Source organism: Pteronotus mesoamericanus, unplaced genomic scaffold (genome assembly GCF_021234165.1).
Source record: "Pteronotus mesoamericanus isolate MK-2021 breed Mesoamerican mustached bat unplaced genomic scaffold, CSHL_Meso_final contig_22, whole genome shotgun sequence".
Lineage (NCBI taxonomy): Eukaryota > Metazoa > Chordata > Mammalia > Chiroptera > Mormoopidae > Pteronotus > Pteronotus mesoamericanus.
In genome coordinates this window covers 506,160-521,008 of record NW_026555090.1, presented here as the reverse complement: position 1 = coordinate 521,008, position 14,849 = coordinate 506,160, and the positions used below count along the sequence as shown (strand labels likewise).

Below are 14,849 nucleotides of genomic sequence, written 5' to 3'. Positions count from 1 at the left end.
TTTGTGCTGGAGGCTTCTTGCTGGACAGCACTCCACACTGGTCGGGCAGGTCAGGTAAGGCTGGCAGCCATCGAATCAAAACATTAACTGAGAACAATCGACTTTATATTGGGCGGAAGAGGGCCGACACTCAAAATATCCAAATCAACAGTTACTGGTGAAAATGAAAAACGTGTCTTTTATTTTACAGAAAAAACCCTATGGACTTTTTTGGTCAACCCAATATATCCAGATCTATCAGTGTTGTTAACGAAGTTAATTCTAAAATCCTACACATGTACCTTCGGGTCTGCTGACTGTGCAGCAGGTAAACACCAAGCAGCTTGTCCCTCTTCCTGAGAAACACTTCCACTCAACAAGGACACACCTGTAGTGGCCTTGAGCTAATGCGAGGATAAGATAAAGCTTGTAAAACACTAAATAAATTCTAGGAAGGGTTTCTGGCCTTGCCACATTTGTACGTAACAGCTATTGACGTGTTTTCTAGCAACTGTGCCCTCAATCGCCTTGCTTGTCTGGATTGACAATGCAGTAAACGGACATAAGTGCAGGCAGAGCGTCACAGGTGTGTTCTCATCACCTGCAGAGAAAGCCACCCGCCTCAGCAGGAGGGGCCCGTTCTTTCAGTGCGGGCTCCGGTGCAGGTCATCAGCCACAAAAGGTGTGGGACCTTTACCTTTTGCTCTGTTAACTCACGCTGGGGGTAGGATGAAACAGTAGCTGTGATATAGACATCCTACAATGCAAAACTGGGTGGACAGAATATCTTGTCACCGTGCAGAAATGTGACAAAACAGCACGAGTCACAGGTGCCAACAGCAGCTCTCTGCAAGTGGACACATCTTGCCTCGTGTTCTATGCTGGGTGTGCAAAAGAACACAGTGCTGGGGCCTGGGCAGCCCTGGGCTTATCAGGACTTCACTCTGACTGGCCACTGTTGAGCAGCCTCGAGCCAGGAGACAACTGCCTGCAAGGAAAGCCCTTTATTTTTCTGCACAAGTGCCGGCAGGCCTCCTACCTTCTCAAGCAGTCCGTCAGCGTTGTGGTTCCTGCCACGTGGCTGTCCCCGTTCACCACACTGCCCTCACTCCCTGGGCTCAGGGGCCAGAATGGGGTGGAAGAGCCAGGCAGATCCAAACTGATGTCCCAGAAGGGGTCTATTGTGGTGGAGACCCCACTAGAAGCAAAATGAGACAGAGACATGCATGAGAACTGATGTCCACCCCCAGCCTCAGAGGGACCACCTCGTGGGGTGTATCTTGGCACTCGGTCACAGCTCTGCCCTCTTTCCAAATGGCATCTCAGGCTAAAGAAAAGGTATGCACACACCCAGTGCTCCCTGGGCCTTCAGGCCCTGGGAAGGATGCCGTGCAAGCCACGCAGGCGAGGGCCACTTCTGGGCAGTGGTCTCCACACCTGAAAGATTGGCACAGTCAATTCAGGACTTTCTCTGGGCCCCACGTCTGGTGGTTCTGAAGGGTGGCTCCACATCAGCAGCACCTGAGACCTGAGAACGGCCGAGCACAGGACATGACGCGGATCGCCAAGCACACTCCACACAGAGTGGGCAGTGACCGCTCAGCACCCCACGCTGAACAGGAGAATTTAAGGTCGTATCTACCAAAGCCAATTCCCTTCTGCAGACTTATTTTAAAACATACCAATGGGAAACTCACAGGTTGGGAAATTCACTACGGAAATTAAAAAGGTTATAAATGTGACACAATCTCCTGCTGGTGGACTTCAATGGCATGGGGCTAAGGAGGCAGCTATTTAAAAGCCACGGGTGCAACGTGCTAGTGTGGCAGCTCACGAGGAGAGATGCTATTCAACAGAACCCTGCAATTGTGACAGATGCTAGAAATGACCCCTGAAAGTATAGCCTTTAGAGCACCACACTTGTAACACTTGCAGGCAAAGCCGACTCCTCTGGTATCTGGTCTGTCCTACACAAACAGCAAGTGGTAATCCATTACAGGTTTTAAAATTTCAGTGGATCATGACCAGGGTTTTTAAAGAAGGTGAAGTGAAATAAAAACGTGGGAGGGGGCTGGGTGAATGAAAGTGTTCTTCTAACCTCCTCACCAATGCACCTGCCTGCGGGAAATGAAGGCTTTGAGTTCTAAGCATAGAACTGAAACCTGTAGAGAATTTAGGGACACTACTTGAGAGAAAATGGAAAAGGAAAGCAGGAAATACTTCAAACTGACACACTTTGGAGCCTTGGTCAGGTATCTGCCCTAGGTTACCAGGTCTCTGAAGGGGGCTCTTTTTTGGTTCCTGGTTTCGGGGGCCTGAAGGAAAGCAGAAATGAGGACAGTGATCAGTGGCCACAACTGGAGTCTTGCAGCCCCGGAGGGGACACTGCCCCGATGACCTCCACACTCAGGGCAACCTGCTCGTTTCTCGTGCCTTTTCTCTTGGAGCTACTTCATCCCAACACAGGTCAGTATCTGTCAAAATAAAACTTCCTGCTTCTCACCGGGCTGTGTGGCAGCTGCCCCACTGTCAGCCCTGCATCACCAACAAGGCACAACTGGGGCGGCACTGACTCCACACTACACTCTAGGAATCTGAAAACCTAAAAACTTCTCAGGATGCAACAGTTTGCTGACTGAAAAGGTGCCATGATGTTGACAAGCAGCACTCCGTGAAGTCAGTCTCCCTGAAAGCACTTGGGCTCCCCCATTATGGTCTGGCCAGCAGGGCCTGGAAGGCACTCAGCCTTCCGGAACACTCCGAGTCCCACGGAAAGCCTCCACTTACTGGCAGACTTGGCAGGTGACGTCCGACTGCAGCCCCCCGGTGAAGATCTGGTCTATGATGCAGTTGCAGTGGTTGGGGTTGTTGGCCTTTTTCCCATTATCATCACCTGAGGAAGACCGGACCTCTGTGATTCACATCCGCGCCCCCTCCTGCCCTCCCTCCCAAGGGCAGCACGTTTCCGAGGGCCACAGACCCAAGAGGCCGGGCCATGCAAGCAGAGAGGCACCATGAAGCCAGAGGTGCGACACTCTCCAAAGGACCCCTGAAGATGCTTCATGTTCAAAAGACAGACGTGGTGGGGAAAGGGGGGACGACCCAGCCAGACTGTTTTCGATTTTCTTCATCTTTCCCACTCCCTAGGAAGATACACCCTTGGCTTCTTTCCTGGCACCAGAGTGCAGCCAATGCCCAGAGGACTGGGCCCAAGCCCATCAGGCGCAGCACCCGCGCCCACTGCAGGCCGGCAAAGGCCGGTGGCTAGGCTGCCCTACTCCCAGGGGGATTGAGAGAAAACCTGAAAACTATTCCCTTCTCTTGTAAAACAAACTATAAAGAACCTATGATTCCCCTGTTTTCCTTATTGGGGGAAAAAACACCCCAAGAACACACATCGAACGCTCACAGGCGCGTCGCAAGCCCGCACCTTTGCAGTGCCGGTGCAGGACATCCAGGGCCGCGATGAGGAACTCGTGCGCGTCCTGCTGCTCGTACCCCGCCAGGTGTCGCGCGTGAGTCCACACCAGGTGCAGCAATTTGTACGGGATGTGGGGCGACCGGTGCCCAGAGTAAAACTGCTCAGAGAGAGAAAGGAAACAAAATCCCATCAGGCAAAAATGCTATCCTCTGAACACAAAGTGCGCGCGCGCGCACACACAAATATTTAACAGCCGCCTAAAATCTCGACTCATGTAACCGAGTTTACATATCGTTTTCTCCCTTCCCGTATCTAATTTTCTTCGATAAGCCCAGATGATGAAAAATATACCTCAATAAGCCCAATCCTATCTGAATTTGTCACCCAGCAGTGCCCAGTGGAAATGGCTGAAGTCCATGAGCAGAAGTGACACACAATTGCATCTGCCTTTCTCCCATTTGGGCCCAACGGTTCTGCTCAGCTTGCTCACTGCGGTGACCCCAACAGCCACTGGCATGCTGTGGGCAGGAAGGAACAGGGCCAGGCTGGGCCCGGCGTGGGCAAACTTCTCTGAAAAGGGCCGGAAAGTAAATGACTCTGGACTGCAGGCCGGGTGGTCCCTGCTGTGCTGCTCCCAAAGGTCATCAACAGAGACTGGGACACGCCCAGGGCTCCTGTGCCGGAACCTGAAGGCCACCCGGGACCTCGGAGTGGCCGGTGCAGCAGGGAGCACAGGGCCCAACCCGAGGGCGCCTGGGCCGTCATGCTGTCAGGGCTGGTCAGGGACAAGCGCAAGTGTGGCTCACGACACGACCAGGACAGCAGACCCTGACGCTCAGGGCACAGGGGCCACTCAAGACAGGCCTGGGGAAGCACACCCACGAGGGCGGCACTAGAGGAGGCCCTCACTCCCCGGGACACTGGGGGGCGGCACACAGGCAACCCCACGCCTCCCAGGAGTCCGCGGGCGGACAGCGGGGCGGCGGAGCTCCCTCAGCACCGCAAACGCCAGCCACTGGCCGTGCCACTCTCCACGGCTCTTCCTCCTCCTCTCCGTCACCTCCGTGCCTCGAAAAATGATGTCAATAGTGTCCTAGCTAATGATACCTTTTTGGGAAAACGTGAGTCTTCCATAATAAATGCAGAGAGTAAAAACTTACTGTGTGAGGGTTTAGAAATTGCCTTCTTTTATTATATTGCAGTCCATCTTATTTTCTTTTTTAAAAAAGGAGAGAAAAAACGCAGTGACAGCAATGTGACAGGGCCCGAGTCAGCAGCGCTCACCTCCTGGAACAGGGACGACATCTCACAGACCAGGCAGGAGCTGGGGCTCTGCATCTCACAGCGGTGCCGGTCGGAGAGGAAGAAGTCTCGCAGCAGAGGGGTGTGCGTCAGGGCCTGGACGATGCAGTTCATGAAGCACGTGTTCCCCAGGTTGATGAGCCCCCGCAGACCTGGGAAGGCGGGCAGCAGGGCAGTGACCGGGGCTGACCCGCAGGCACGGCTGGACCCCAGCGGGATCACAGCGGTGCCGGACCATGGCCTGTCTGTGCTCTTTCACTCATTCGTTCAAGAGGAAAAGAGCAGAAAAAATGTGAATGTTTTTTTAATTTTTATGCCCTTTTCAAATGAGCCATACTGAGGAATGTTCATCATCTTCCCTCCCCACCCCCTCACTGCCCACTTCAGCCACTATCTGAAACGTTCTGGTAGAATGTACCCAAAGATACTCTTTAACTGCAGGCGACAGGTCAGAATGGAGCCTAACAACAAAATTAGCTTTTAAAAATGTTCCTAAAATGTGTTTCTTCAAGTCTCAGGAAACCCAGAGGACAGGCTCACACCTACAGTCCACTCCCTGGAAACCACCGCACGCAGCCTGTGCCTGGTGAGAGGCCCTGAGCCCTTCACACAGGTGCGCTCTGCGGGGCAAGGACCCTCTCCACCTGGCACCCTCCCTACCCCCGACCCCGCACAGAACGGGCCCTCAAGAAGCGGCCGGTGCCGACAAGGATGAGGCAGTTACTTGGGGGTAGAGTACTGTGTTACGAAACCTGCATTTTTACATCTACGGACTTTAAAACCCGAGGAGTAAGCCTGACACGGAGAAAAGGCAGACAGGCACTCCAAGCGCCGTCAGCCACATACCGATGGTGCAGTTGGAAGTGATCTTTCGCCTTTTCGGGTTGTGCTTCAGCAGTTCAAGCTCCCGTTTGCTTGGCTCCCACGTGGAAAACTTCTCTCCAATTCCTAAACAGATGGAAGCCGGCTCCAGGCGCTGTCGGCCAGACTTGGCCCCGCGCGTCTGTCAGCACAGATCGTGGCGGCGCATCGCTCGTCCGGCCATATTTCAGGGAGGCGCTCATGGCGTGAGGTGCCTCTAAAAGCCTATTACACTGCAGCGGGCTGAGCAGAAATCATGCTGCAGCCGAGCTGCTCCCGGCAAGACCAAGGGAACGCTGCACTCAGTGCTGCCGCGACCCGGATGCTGCGCTGGCTGCGGCCTCCCAGAGCCGCAACCCCGGAGAGACGACAGCCTGGGCACCCCGGGGAGGACTCTCTGGTGAGTGAGCAACACTGATAGACAGAAAATGTATTTTCTGAAATATATTTTGGAAAACACATCTTGTTGAACAGGTGTGCCCATAAAAGATGGAAACAAAACAGTAACGCTATAAATGCTAGTAAGCATCGCATTTCATCCTACTAAACACCCTATTCACTCTGAGGCACTTGTTCCAGCTGCCTAAAATCTTTGTGTAGCTCAGTAAGCTTTACAAGAGCAGCATCCACCCGCAGGCAGACTGCCGGAAGGCTTCGGAGGAACTCTGCTTTGCCTCAGCCCCTGTGCCGCTCAGCCCGGCGCTTCGGGGGTTCTGCCCAAGGAGACACGATACTCAGACCTAGGAGCAATGCTGCTACTGTTTTTAAAAAATCCTCACCCAAGGACATGCTTATTGATTTTAGAGAGGGGGAAAGGGCAGGGAGGTGAGAATCATCAACTGGTTGTCTCCTGTATGCACCCCGACTGGGGACTGAACCCACAAACTAGGCATGTGCCCTGACTAGGGATTGAACCCACAATCCTTTAGTCTACAGGGTGACCCTACAACTAACTGAGCCACCCAGCCAGGTCAACACTACTAAATTTTGGGGGGGCGGGGGAAGGATAGGAAGTTAAACTCAACATTCTCCAGAAAAGGTTTGTTAAACAGAAGTAATTTGGATCACAGCTGTTTCTATTCCTACTTTCTCAAAAACCGGGGGCTGTTTCTGAAGTGGAGGCAGAGGCCGAGGCCGGCTGTACATCCTCTTGGTAAACACTGCGGGCTCTGCTGGCTGAGAGACGCCCCCGGGGCAGGCGGGGGAGCTGCGCCCGCCGCCACCCAGACAGCGTGGCGCAGGCTGGAGGTGAACACTGACAAGGGGCGAATGTCAGGGCAACCAAAAAGAAATGAAGGAATAATAAAGAGAACGGGTGCGGTGTGTCCAGCGTCCCAGTGCGGGCAGCGCGTGTGGACACGGAAGGCAGGAAGGGAGGAGCCCGCGGTGGGAGTGGCGGCAGCGCCGGGCCCCGAGGCACCGCACGGGAGAGCCGAGTCCCGCTCGCGGGGGCTGTTTATGCACAAGGTCATTCCACTCTCCACCTGGCAATATCAAGTCTCTGTTAATACAGATTAAACATGACCCAAACAGTTAAGAGCTTTAAAAGAGATTCTGTAACAATTCAATCTGAAAACAGTGTGCCCTCCTGGACGGAACCTGGTACATACGTTTTTAATACTGCGGAGGGGCGGCTTCCTGGAACCCTGGAGAGCTGAGAGCAAACCACTCACCAGGGGCCACCTGGGGACACGGCCTTACTAGTGCGATGCCTACGAACAGACCCTTACATGGGAGAACGTACATGTTGGTGCACGTTCTTCCTCCACCCCAGCGGAGCCCCTCAGAGCAGCCGCAGGCCCGTGGGGGCCCTGGGGCAAAGGACAGCTCTGGAAGCTGGAGGAAGTGATGGTTGCATCTGCACGGCCAGTCCCCCAACCTGCCTGTCCCGGATCCTAGGCTGGCTCCGCAGGGAAAGCAGCAAGCAGGGGCGGGGGAGAGGGTGCGCGCGAGCGCACGGGGTCAGGGTGTCTCTCCACCAAACAGCAAATATCCATCTGCTGTCCTACCATCCCCCACATCCCCACGCTGACTCTCTCCCTCCATGTTGATCCTTCTTTCAGTGAGTCTGCCCTTGACAGATGGGAGGGAGTTGGGACTAAGAAACTAATGAGGCAGGAGCATCTAAGCAAAACCAAACCTTGCATTTTTCCAGCTCTCTGTCGTTCCTCTTTGGCAATGATTTCCATGTCTTTGTCATAGATGTAGTCCTGGCATAAAAAGCAGTAGATGCCTCCATACATAAGTTCTATGGCTGAAAAGACAAAGGAGGAAAAAAACAAAACATAATTAAAAATGAAAAGGTATTGCTTAAAAACGCAAATTAGACATACAAGTTTTTTAGACATCAGACTGTTTATAGCATTTCCCTGCTCTCAAATCACAGAGCCCTGTCAGTACAAAAGGATTTCCTCCCGCTTGTCTGTCCCAAGCACACGAGGTCTCTTTTCTCTGGAAGCTCCCACCAAAGGCCAAGGCATCTCGGTGAGAAAAAGGCACCACATCCGTATTTTATAAAGGACCCAACAGTCAAGTATCTGGGGACCCTGCCTTTTCTCTGAAAGAGTAATATTTAAAACTTTTAAATATTTAAAACATTTAAAGATTTCTCATTGTTTTAAGTGAGAAATCTTGGCCTGACATAGAGGGACCATATTTTACTACATAGAGAATTCCTAGTACCATTACAAAAAGGAATGCAATAATTATTTGACTATTCTTAATTTTTTAAATCCTCACCTGAGGACATTTTTTCATTGCTTTGTGAGAAAGAGAGAGAGAGAGAGAGAGAGAGACTGATGTGAGAGAAACATCGATTAGGTACCTCTCATATGTGCCCCAACTGGGGACTGAACCCACAACCTCAGTATGTGTCCTGACCGGGAATTGAACCCAGCACCTTTTGGTGTGGAGGACAACGCTCCAACCAACTAAGCCACCTGGCCAGGGCTACTTTTATTTTAAAAGAGCAGAAGTTACCCTTCAACCAGATAACCTCGACTTCTTGACCCAGACCCGCCTATTACCTACCTGTGAGTGGGTCCTGTGTACTTTCTCAGCATCTATGTAACAGGGCAACACCTGACTCCTCACTACATCCTTATAAAGATACATAAGATGAAGTCCTTTGCACAAGGGAGAAAGGTACTATTTCAATTCAACAACGAAAAAGAACCCGCTGTCCTGGAGACACCAGGCACCCCAGGCGTCTGAGAGGCAGCGCGGCCCGCAGGGGACAGCACACGTCCCTGGACAACTGGACTGACCCGGCCCTGCTCCGCAGCAGCTGTGCGCCTGACACGTCCCGCCACTTCCCCAGCCTCGGCGACAGTGGTGACAGTGACAGCACTGATATCTCAGAGTTTTATATGATAATTAAATTAATACAAAGAACCACTACGGGACACATCCTGGTGAACAGTGATGCTTTTATCGTATCTCATGTCTCCAGTTAGCATGACGCAGATCAGCAATATTGCGGTAGATCTGTAAAGTCCTCTAAAATAGATGTTAGAACAGAAAATAGCAATTTAAGAATACCACGCTTATCCTTCACCCCTCCCAAAAAATTGACAAGCCCCAACCAGCTCTTCGCTGTGGCTGCTCCCGAGAGCTCAGCCACTGCCCTCTGGCCCTGCGGGTTCCTCGCTGGTGCCACGCTGCCACGTGGACGTCGAGGAGAAATCTAGTCTGAGACAAACCTAAGAACAAGGAGGGGACAAGAGCATTCAAGGAAGACTACACCAAGCATACAGCCAGCGGCAAAACCGCCGGCCTGGGCAGGTGCGCGTTCCACTCCCTCCACGAGGCACCCGCCACGAGGCACCCGCCACAGCACCACGTCACCACTGCGCCACGTCACCACTGCGCCACACCGTGCCGTCAACGGGCGATCGGCAGTGGGGCAGGACGGTCCTTTCAACAAACGGCGCTGGGACGAGATATTCCCATGCAAAAGGAGGATGCTGGACCTTTACCTGACACTATACACAAAAATTAAAATGGAATGGCAACCTAATATAAGAGCTTAAAGTTAAAACTCTAAGAAGAAAACAGGAATAAATGTTCATGACCTCCAGTCTGAAAATGGATTGTTACATTTAATACCAAAAGCACAAGTGCCAAAAGAAAAAAAAAAGGTAAAATGGACTTCATCAAAATTTGAAAGTTTGTGCAACGAAAGATATTATTAAGTGAAAGGAGAACCTATAGGCTGAGATAAAATATCCGCAAACCATCTATCTGATCAGGGTTCACAACCCAGCAGAACATGCACCTCACGTTCAGGTACATACACAACAGAAATGAACGCCATGTACCCACAGAAACGCACACACACGTTTATCACGGCATTACTATGAGGACCAGAAAGCAGAAAACAGCCCAAGTGCCTCGCAACGGCGGAACGACCAACATGCGGTAGATCTCCCAACAGCCACACGGGGGATGACGCACCAAGGCGCGCGGCAACCCGGGGGTGGGGGGGGGGGCTCGAACACAGGCGGAGAGAGAGCAGCGACACAAAAGGTCACGCAGCATACGATTCCTTTTAAATAAAATATTCAGAATATTTGTACAGAGACAAAAAGCAGATGAATGGTTGTCAGGGACGGGGGGGGGGGGGGGGGAGAACATGGGGTGTTCTGAAGTGATACAGTTTCCAAAGTAGAGACGGTGGCTGTACAACATCACAAATAACTAAAGTGTCTGATTGCATGTTATGAACGTTTCACTTCAATATAAAATTTAAAAACTGAAAGCAGCACGTACAATCGAGGTAGCTAACTTGCCGACTTATTTCTGTCACAGTAACTATTCCAAGGACAAAGCCCTGACCACACAGCGCCCCGGAGCCGTCCCGCAGCAGCGCAGCCCGGGAGGTGCGGGGGCTCCTGCGCCGGCTTCGCTTCTCAACGTCGGCGTCCTTGGCCACCAGTGGACACCGGCACCCTGCACGGGCAGGTCCTTCTCCCTCTGGTCACCGGGTGACCTTGAGAATGGAGGGAAAACACCATCAGCTCAGAGGTGAGCTGATGTCCTGCACCACCCCCCGCCCCGCACTCGTCTAAGATGCAGAGAACGCGCTAAAGACATTACTTTCACACTGTATGTGGCTCAGGCCAAATCCAAGTACCCTTATAACTCCACATAAAACAAAAACCTGAAAAAACGAGTAAGTCTGAAATCAAACAGCTCCAAGTTATCTTACTCTCTTCCTCAGCTACCTGGGATTCCAATGTTCTGTTTAGCACATATACCAGTACAGATGAAGTAGGTTTAGAGCTGTTGGCATGGAAAGCGGTACAACCGTTAGACAGCAAGACAAGAATAAAGTGTGTTTTGTGTACTCAAAACTGTAAACCTACTTGTGCCCCACCCCATGTAATCAGCAAATTTGACTGACAACACCAAATTAGAATAAGTCTGTTTGCTGATGTACTTTCATGACATTAAGGCAATTTTATAGGACAGTACGGACGAAGGAAGCAGACCCTCTCATGAGACCGCTCTCAAATCGTCCTCGTCGCAGGCCACGCCTGTCTGTCCCTGCACACGACCCTCCTGCTGCTTACATTCCGTTTGCAGGTGCCATCACCCCCCGCCCCCCCCCGATTCAGGCAAGACTCCCCTCAGCCTCCGCACCACCGGGACACATAAAACTAACTTTTGGCTTTGCTGACACTTACACAGAAACCCTTCAACACCATGGACTCAGCAAAGAGCGAGACCTTTCATTCATTTCGTCACTTGTTTCTTACAGCAAACTTCGTAAAAACTTTTTTCTAGCGAAAGTAGAGGCAGAGGTCACTGATCAGGCTGATGCAATGGATTAACACCATAAATTTCCGAAGTGAGATTTTAAGTTTTATTTTTCAATTATAGTCTACATTAAACATTGTTTTGTCTTAGTTTCAGGTATACATAGTGGTTACACAATCGTACAGTTTTCCAAACTGTTCCCCCGGCAGTTCCAGAGCTCACCGGACACCGCAGGCCGCTGCCGCCGCCCCGCTGACTCCAGTCCCCGAGTCGCGCTGTAAGCCCCTGTGGCCGCCCTCTGACTGCCAACTGGCATTTCTTGAGCCCTGCGCCATTTTCACCCAGCCCCTGGACCCTCCTCGCCGCTACAAACATCAGTCTGTTCTCTGCCTGTAAGTCTGTTTCTATTTTATTTTGTTCTTCATATTCCACATATACATGAAATCACATGGTATTTGTCTTTCTCTGACTTATTTCACTTTACCATAATACTCTGTAAATTCATCCATGTCGCAAGAGGTAAGACTTTTCTTTTTTGAATGGCCGAGTAGTATTCCATTGTGTAAATGCACCACGGCTTTACTATCTACTCATCTACTGATGGGCACCTGGGTTGCTTCCAAATCTTGGTGATTATAAATAATGCTGCAATGTACGTAGGGGTGCTTTTGTTCTTTCAAATTAGTGTTTTGGGTTTTTTTCAGATATATGCCCAGAAGTGGAACTGCTGGGTCAGAAGGCAGTCCCATGTTTAACTTCTGAGGCATCTCCACACGGCTTCCCACCATGGCTGCGCCAGCCGCGTCCCCACCAGCAGTGCGAGGCGGGGATGCAGCCTCCCAGCACTTGCTGTTTGTGGATTTATTGACAGCCATACTGACAGGTGTGAGGTGATATCTCACTGTGGTTTTAATCTGCATTTCTCTGATGATAAGTGATGTCTGAGCATCTTCTCATATGTCTATTGGTCATGTGTAGGTCGTCCTCTTTGGAGAAGTGTCCATTCAGGTCCTCTGCCCACTTTTTAATTGGGTTGTTTGGGTTTTTTGGTGTTGTCTCAGTTCTTTATAAATTTTGGATATTAACCCTTTATTGGATGCATCATTGGCAAATACTTTCTCCCACCCAGTAAGGATGTCTGTAGGTTTTGTTGCTGGCTTCCTTGGCTGTGCCAGAATGTTTTAGTTTGACGTGATCCCGTTGGTTTATTTTTTTTCTTTAGTTTTTTTTCTTTTTTTGCCCGAGGAGCTATAGCAAAAAAAAGTATTGCTAAGAGAAATGTCCGAGGTTTTCACTGCCTATGGTTCTTTAAGTGTTACGTTTACCTCTTCAGCCCATTCTGAGTTTACGCTTGTGTGCGATGCACGGCAGTCTAGTTTCATTTTTCTACATGCATCCAGTTTTCCCAACACTATTGTTGAATAAACTGTCTTTACCCACTGCATGTTCTTGCCTCCTTTGTCACAGACTGACTACATAGATGTGGGTTTACCCTAGGTTCTCTATTCTGCTTCCATTGTAAGTGTAGCTAGGATATTCAGGGACCAGCTTCCCTGTGTTTGTAATGAAACAAGTGGCTCATGAACACATCATATATAATAGATATTTGTTTTGCCTTAAATCACCTTGCTTTTTTTTTTTTAAGATTTTATCTGTTTATCTTTAGAGAGGTGAAGGAAAGGAGAGAGGGGGAGAAACTTCAATATGTGGTTGCCTCTCACATGCCCCCAGCTGGCCTGCAACCTGGGCATGTGCACTGACTAAATCACCTTGCTTCTTTAAAAAAAAAAAAAAAAAAAGGAAAAAACCAGACATACTACTTGCGTCAGTCTCAGCTTTACCTTTTGCTATGTGCACTGCTTATATAAAGCTTTAAGGGATATGGATTGATGCACTGATTTTATAAACTTGGGGAATACCATTTTCAACAGGGCTACATGAAGTATTTTCTTTTTTTTTTATACTGACCTTGAAGACATTTTTTTTTGTTGTTTTTGCTTTTAGAGTGAAAAAGGGCAAGAGAGAAGCCAATGCTAGAAAAATGCATCGACTGGTTGCCTCCCATATGCGCCTGTGCACCTGGATTAGGGATTGAGGATCCAACCGCACTCTAGGCATGCACCCTACCCAGGAACAGAACCCACAACCTTTTGGTCATGGGATGATGCTCCAACCAACGGAGCCACACCTGCGAGGGCTACATGAAGTATTTTCTAGAATAGGTTCTCTTATACCTTTTGAAAATGACTTTCTTAAGGATATCCTGACAATCTCACACTCAGAAAACACTATTAATCTGAAGGAGACAAACATTTAATGACTATACTGAGAAAATAAAACCAAGACCAGAGCCTTGCTTTCTGCTGACTTCCAGAAAGTATGTTAAAATTTTCAAATGTAAGAAAGGTAAGTTTTATCTTGATGTCGTACAAAGTGTTGTTAGGCTTTTCATGAACTTGTGTTATTCAGAATAAAATTCATTACTGAAAGCAAAAAAATTATCTATGTACACTCAACTTCATGCCAACATCAGTAACCTAATACTGCTTTCAAGATCTTTCTTTGTAAATTTTTGCCTAATCTATTTCCTAACCATGTTTTTCAGAGGAAAAGATAAGGGTCTAATGTTCCATTAAAGAAAAAGCACTTTTCAAAGTAAGTTAGTGGAGTAAGAGGAGTAAGCCACCATACTTACCATTTAAGGTTATATAAAATATCAATACCCACTTAAATGCCATAAGACAAGCTGGGTAAAATAACCCATCTGGGTTCAGTTTACCTTTCATTTCCCTGTGGAGTTTCACAAGGAGGCCACAAACTATCTTAGAGAGAAGTGGCGCTTTGGGACAGTGAAACTACAAATCTGAATTCAAAGAGCAGGAAGCCGGGGCGATGGCAACTCCCAATGACCAGCGAGGCAAGTCCAAGGGCGCCTTACCCAGGTTGTGCCGCTTCGACTTGGCATGTTCGTGAATATGTTTCTTTGTGAAACAGCCAAAGAAGACACAGTGGAGGCAAGAGTGAAGCCTTTTCAGGTGGACACCACAGACATGACAGATGCACGACTTGGCCTGAAATTCAGAGAAGAGAATTAAAAACCAGCACATGGTATGATAGTTCTCAGAGGGAAACACTGAAGCAAAGCAATCCATCTGCAAGGGGCGCAATTATGGGAGGGAAGGGACGCAGGCGACCTCCTCCTTAAGTCTTACTGTGCTAAAAGATCATTCTGTTAATTCTTTTCCATTGTCCCCAAAGGCCCTTAGCTCATTTAGCTCAGGACCAGCTCCTTGCGAGAAAACAGCCCTCAACCTCAACTACACAGCCGTGAGCTCCAGGACGGCCACCGCAGGCAGGGGTGCAGCCTGCACACCGTCCTCCCACCCCGGCCTGCCCCGCCCCCCATCCCCACGCCAGGCCAGCAACACACAGCCTCTCTGCCCGGAACCCAGAGAGCGTTTCAAATGTGATAATCCGGGTTCCCCAACCACAGAAAATTTAGGAGCAATAACTACACAGAGAGGGA

The 14,849-nt window shown here is 49.8% G+C and overlaps 1 protein-coding gene across 1 annotated transcript in view; it reads right to left on the bottom strand.

The window, feature by feature from the left end:
- The window catches only part of USP22 (ubiquitin specific peptidase 22), a 36,619-nt gene that overhangs the window by 15,037 nt on the left and 6,733 nt on the right, over positions 1-14,849 (bottom strand). Inside the window, exons 2-8 of the mRNA XM_054571113.1 lie at positions 14,262-14,394; positions 7,704-7,817; positions 5,549-5,650; positions 4,685-4,854; positions 3,410-3,557; positions 2,767-2,872; positions 1,019-1,177 (exon numbers count right to left, since the gene is read on the bottom strand). Coding sequence (XP_054427088.1) covers positions 1,019-1,177; positions 2,767-2,872; positions 3,410-3,557; positions 4,685-4,854; positions 5,549-5,650; positions 7,704-7,817; positions 14,262-14,394 — 932 coding nt within the window. The remainder of the gene's footprint in view (positions 1-1,018; positions 1,178-2,766; positions 2,873-3,409; positions 3,558-4,684; positions 4,855-5,548; positions 5,651-7,703; positions 7,818-14,261; positions 14,395-14,849) is intronic.